We start from the raw sequence: 5,438 nt of genomic DNA on the forward strand, positions 1-5,438 counted from the left end.
TATATATATAAATCTATAAACATATCTTTATCTGTCTCTCTCAGATATCCATCTATCATTATATGCCAAGAAATTAGGCAGTAAAATGTCCAGAAATCTCACGGGGTCCGAAGAAATTATAGAACACCGGCATCCTTTGATCAGAAGGAAGTCCAGAAATCTAATGGGCAGTAGCCTGTGAGATGTCTGGACTGCTTTCACACACCCGAGAAGTCCAGAAATCTCACGGGTCTGGAGAAGTGATGGAACACCGGCCGAAAGGGTGTCGACAGCAGTAGCCACCGTGCAAATTTCAGGTGGTTCCGGAAGAAGCGGTCGAAATGTGCATAGTGTATGGCCATCTTTACAATGTTACTATGAGAACTTTGTTAGTAAACCATCTCAATAGTGTAAAAATTAAAATGAACAGTTTGACCTTTTAAAACTTAACTGCAGGCTTTTTAGGGTGTACCTTGTAAGCTCAAGGTCCATAACTGGTTAATCTCCTCTCTGGATTGTTTTTCATCGACCTGCTGAGCATCTTCCCTTCCCCTGGAAGCTGCAAAATGTGAAGCTACATTTCCTATATTTCCAGTAGATTCCGTAGCCAGCTAATCTTATCCAATTTGTGGGATGTAGAGGATGATTTACAAGTTACAATTAGCAATTTCACCTACATATTTCAGTTTCTGAGCTTTTCATCACCTTTTATGCAACAGAAATCCACCATTTATGCTTTCGGTACCTAGTTTTGAACAACCAAACATCTAAATTAAAGAGAAAACTAATCCCCACCACAGTAGTGGGTCAGAAAGCAGTTTTGATCGATTTCCATGCCAGTTGAAATGCTTCTATTTGGTCACTCAAAACTGTGAAACAAAAATCACGCACGAGAGACTGCTGTAGTTAAAAGCTGATGGGCAGTTTAAAAACTGCCAACAAAACTGAACTGAACAGCATTATACTACTATTATAATTTCTCTGAAGTTTTCAGGGCACCAAATTGGAAAGATTGTTTAACCATCCGGATGGAAACATAAGCCCCTAAACACTTTAAAAAGAACCTGTGGCCAGGTTATGAGTATTACCAAGCAGCAATTATGCATTTGAAAGTCCTCACTGCAGGCACTAGAGTAATACATCAACAGAAGCATTGAAATCCCAGCTCATCTCACCTTGCTTCCTCAGGCAGCAGGGACTTGGCAGCTTGCCAGCCTTCTAGTATAAGCAAAGCGCAGGTGCTTTAAAAAAGGAGAACTATGAGGAGAGTTATTTTTACTCAACCTCATAGTTCGAGCCGTTATGTGACAATTAAACCGTCACACATCGGCTCAATAGATCGGGAAGTGAGCGAACACATACCGTTGCTCACTCACTTCTCGATCATGTCCCTGCAGAGAGCCGTGACTGTCACTCACGGGCTCCCTGCAGGGATCCCCCCCGCTAAGATTCTCCAGCGCTGACTGGTGGTACGGACGGGGAGGGTACAGCTGGCTCTGCCTCTAGATAGGCAGAGCCAGCTGTCAATCACGCAGCTGGGTGGATCTCGACAGTAATGTCGGGATCCGTCCCGGCTGCGGCGGTCTCAATATACCGCGAACTGAGCTTTGGGTCATGGGAGGAGGTTAGTATATGTCCTCCCATGACCCTTACCCCATAGTTCTGTAACTGAACCTCAGAGTCTCTGTTGTGAAATTTGACGATTACTTACTCCAAAGTACCTTCTAAAGCAAAAAAAATTAATAAATAGATCAATTCAATTCACTGATCAACTCAACATATTGCCTTTCACTGCCTCTTAAAATAACTCTGAAACCAGTTACCATAACACTAGAAAATAAACCTCTGTGAGGGTTTAAATGTCTTGCAAAGTGCAAAAAAAAAATACCAGTTGATTCTGCCAGCAAATCAGTTAAACTATATCTTCCTATACATGTGCCTCTGTGGGCACGTGGGCACTGTTGTTATCTTTTATCATGCCTGACCAGTTCTCTCTGTGGACTGCAAACCACCTCTCCCTCCAGTATGGAGATGAGGAGAGGGAGGAGTTTTGTTTAGTCCTAACACACTTCCTGTTCTAGGGTGATGACGCTGCTCCTCCAAAGACACAGTATAATCTAAGGGCCGGTAAGCTGGTACATTTTTGTTCTTGGGTTTAGATACTCTTTACACTAATACTTACTCCTAAAACTTCACCCAACTGTAACCCATAATTTAATGGCCAACACTACATAAATCCCTACATACACGCACTTTGTCAACCATTGAAATTTCCCTCTCTTGGACTAAGATGTCAACGCTAAAGAAAATTGCTTCAGGGATGCAAGAAGCCAACTCCCCTCCCCTGACTCAGAAACTAAATATCGGCTTGGCTGAAGCCTGCCTTCACTACCAAGAGTTTAAAAATTCAGCTCATCAGCACATCCCCTAATTCACACACAAACCCATAATTACTTACCTAGAGTAGGTCTGATGAGAGGTTGACTTTGATCTATGATATAATGAATTTCCTCCTTCACATCAATGATAGCAGCAAACTTCTTTTCCCGGTCGGATCCAGAAGCTCCCAGTCTCTGTGCATATAACCAGGATATATTGGAATCCAAAAGGTACATATTTAAGGTCTTGTTGGTCCTGCACCTAAGGCCAGCAATGTCCCCATTGCTGATATGATAGCCCGGAGTAACTTGTCTCTTCTCCTCAATGTGAGGCATTACTGTTAGAGATTTCTGACTTTGGTTCTTCCCAAGGGAAGAAAGTGCAAAAGGCACATTCTCCGCACTGGAAGCTGAATCAATAAGTCCTCTATTAATTGTCTGACAACATGCAGTATAGTGGTAATAGGGACTGTATGTACTAAGAAAGTTGGTGCATTCTCTCATCCTAGACATAAAGCCAAGGAAGTATTGTTCTTTGAGGTAGAAAGAATCTAAGGCTGCTCCAATGTCCTGGAAGTTACAGTGGTGAGTGCCAACTCGACTTAGGATGACTCCTCTGGTTTGATTAACACATAGCTCACACACATTGTGAACTTGGGCTAAAAAGTGCCACTGTGGAAGGACGACAGTGTTACAACATGAAAATAATTTGAATGACTTTAACATGGGATCTATAGTTTCTTGAAGGGTAGGTTGAGTAAAGCAGTTTTCAGTGCAATTGTTGTAATTCAGAGCAACTTCCATGATCTATGAAAGGTAAAGACATGTAAACAGCAGTTAGAATTCTTCTGCTAAAAACTAAAAATGAAATATCTTAGGGCACAATCCTCTTTAGAATACATTTCCAGGGATTTTAAAATTAAACATACATGATAAAGTTCAGGCAGATATAAAAGACAAATCAAGGCCGCTAGGTATAAAACATTATTTCATTGATTTTTTTAAATTAGACTAGTGTAAGCATTTGAATTTGACTTCATATCTGCCTCTTGCAATCTTGTATACAGCAGCACTTAGGAGGTGGACATCATCACTGGGAACCAATCAGAGATGGAGATCCTCACTCGCAACCAATCAGATGAGTTGCATGCTGATAAGGCAAAAGCTGATAGGAGAAGAGAGTAGTAAAATAGGAGATGACCCCATCAGTCCGCTGCTGCTCCTTCATTGTGCATTTAACAGGCTGGGTCTGAATAGAGGATAGAACTGCATTCTTTCTACAATTTAACTGTACCAAAGAAAGTGGTCTCAGCCTTGGCTGTGCAGTGTACATTTCAGAACTGGATAGAAAAAAATACAAATACTGTTACATTTAAACCGGCTCCTTTATATAGATTTCATCTGTGTATTAGCGGTTTGCCTTGAGTACAAATTTAGTATTCTGTACCTACCCCTATTCTTACACCTTTGGCAAAAACTTTTTCAATCAAAGGTTTAGAAAAATACAGGATGAATTTTAAGCATCAAATAGAGAACTTAATTGAATCCTGATAAATACTATAAAACAAAGAAAATACCGCACAACCAACACCACAAATTATACACAACGGCTGACTAGCATTCATATTTTAATTACTAGACTCCATGGAACTGAAATTGCAAATGGAAACAAAGTGCTTAGGATTCAGGCTGACAAGCAGCATCATTGTACAGACAAAATAGAGCAAAGGCTACTACAGTTCATGAATCGAGTTCTCACATGAGCTAGTAAACATGTTGAGTAATCACACTATGAATATGCTCTGTATATCCCCTGAAGCTTACAAAAGATTCTGCAGCTGTAACAAAATGTTCCCTCCTTGAAAACAAAGAAAAGTTATTTTTTTATTCAAGGTAAAGAAGCGTGTTAGAAGCACTCAACTAAAAAGTACTTTAATAAGCACAACTTTCTGTAATATCAAAGTTAGAAGGGGGGGGTTACCCACTTTACTATCACAAGGCCTCCAGTTATTTGTCTGATCCTGCACCTCTCTGCAAATGAAAGCTTTCACCCCAGATTTCTACAGGTAGACTGATGATAGATGGAAGGTTTCACAATCAGTTAGTAAATTATACAAATACTTTCATTAGTGGGCAGTGTACAGAGTGCTATTAAGCTGGCCGTACACCAGTAGAATTTAATTCTATTTTCAGAACATTCATTTTATTTTCTAATAGTTAAAGTGACACTAAACTCAGCAGTTAAATCTCAAAAATACATTCAAGTGCATTAACTATTACCAAAAATTTATCTTATTTGTGTATCACTCGGCTGTAGATCCTCAAATCTCTCAATTGGTGCCGACACTGTCCTTCTGGAGGGTGACTACTTTTGTTCCCCATGGTCCCTGTGTGTGTTGTAAAGTAGCCACTGCTCCAAGCTTGCTCCCATGAGGTCTTGTTCACACCAAGCGCGTTCCAGGAGCAGAGCAGTTACAGACCGGATCAAAACTGCGTCCAATGTATTCCAATGGTATTTTGGGCTCTAGTTCACACCGCAGCATTCTGTTCCAGAGCATGTAAAAAAACTGCAGTAAGCCCTATTTTACCTGCTCTGGAACGCATGCAAAACCATAAAAAATCGCATGCAAAGGCCCTGGAACGCACTAAAAGCCCATTTTAAACTAAAAAAAATATATATTTTTTAATACCAGAAAGGCCCAAAACGCATTTAAAACGCGGCACAACCCACTGCACTGCGTGTGCAGAAACTCATGCAGATCTGGTCTGCATTTGGTGTGAACAAGCCCTCAAGGACTACATCCTCACATTTAGTTTACTAATTTGTATGGAGATTGTAGTCCATCACAGGACTGAGCTTGAAGTGGTAGCTAATTTACAACACACACAGGGACCATGAGGAACAAAAGTAGCCACCCTCCAGAAGGAAGGATAGTGTCAGTACCAATTCAGAGATGATTTGAGGATCTACAGCTGAAATAAGAAATATTTTTGTTAATCGTTGAGGTACTTGAATGCATTTTTAAGAATTGACTCCTGAGTTTGTCAGTTTAATGGAGTCAAATCAACAACCGTTTTCAA

At 40.5% G+C, this 5,438-nt stretch overlaps 1 protein-coding gene across 1 annotated transcript in view; it reads right to left on the reverse strand.

The window, feature by feature from the left end:
* The window catches only part of TXNDC11 (thioredoxin domain containing 11), a 66,461-nt gene that overhangs the window by 13,905 nt on the left and 47,118 nt on the right, over positions 1–5,438 (reverse strand). The window contains exon 7 of the mRNA XM_018562290.1: positions 2,438–3,164. Coding sequence (XP_018417792.1) covers positions 2,438–3,164 — 727 coding nt within the window. The remainder of the gene's footprint in view (positions 1–2,437; positions 3,165–5,438) is intronic.

The sequence above is a fragment of the Nanorana parkeri genome, unplaced genomic scaffold (genome assembly GCF_000935625.1).
Source record: "Nanorana parkeri isolate BGI_ZX_2015 unplaced genomic scaffold, ASM93562v1 scaffold570, whole genome shotgun sequence".
Lineage (NCBI taxonomy): Eukaryota > Metazoa > Chordata > Amphibia > Anura > Dicroglossidae > Nanorana > Nanorana parkeri.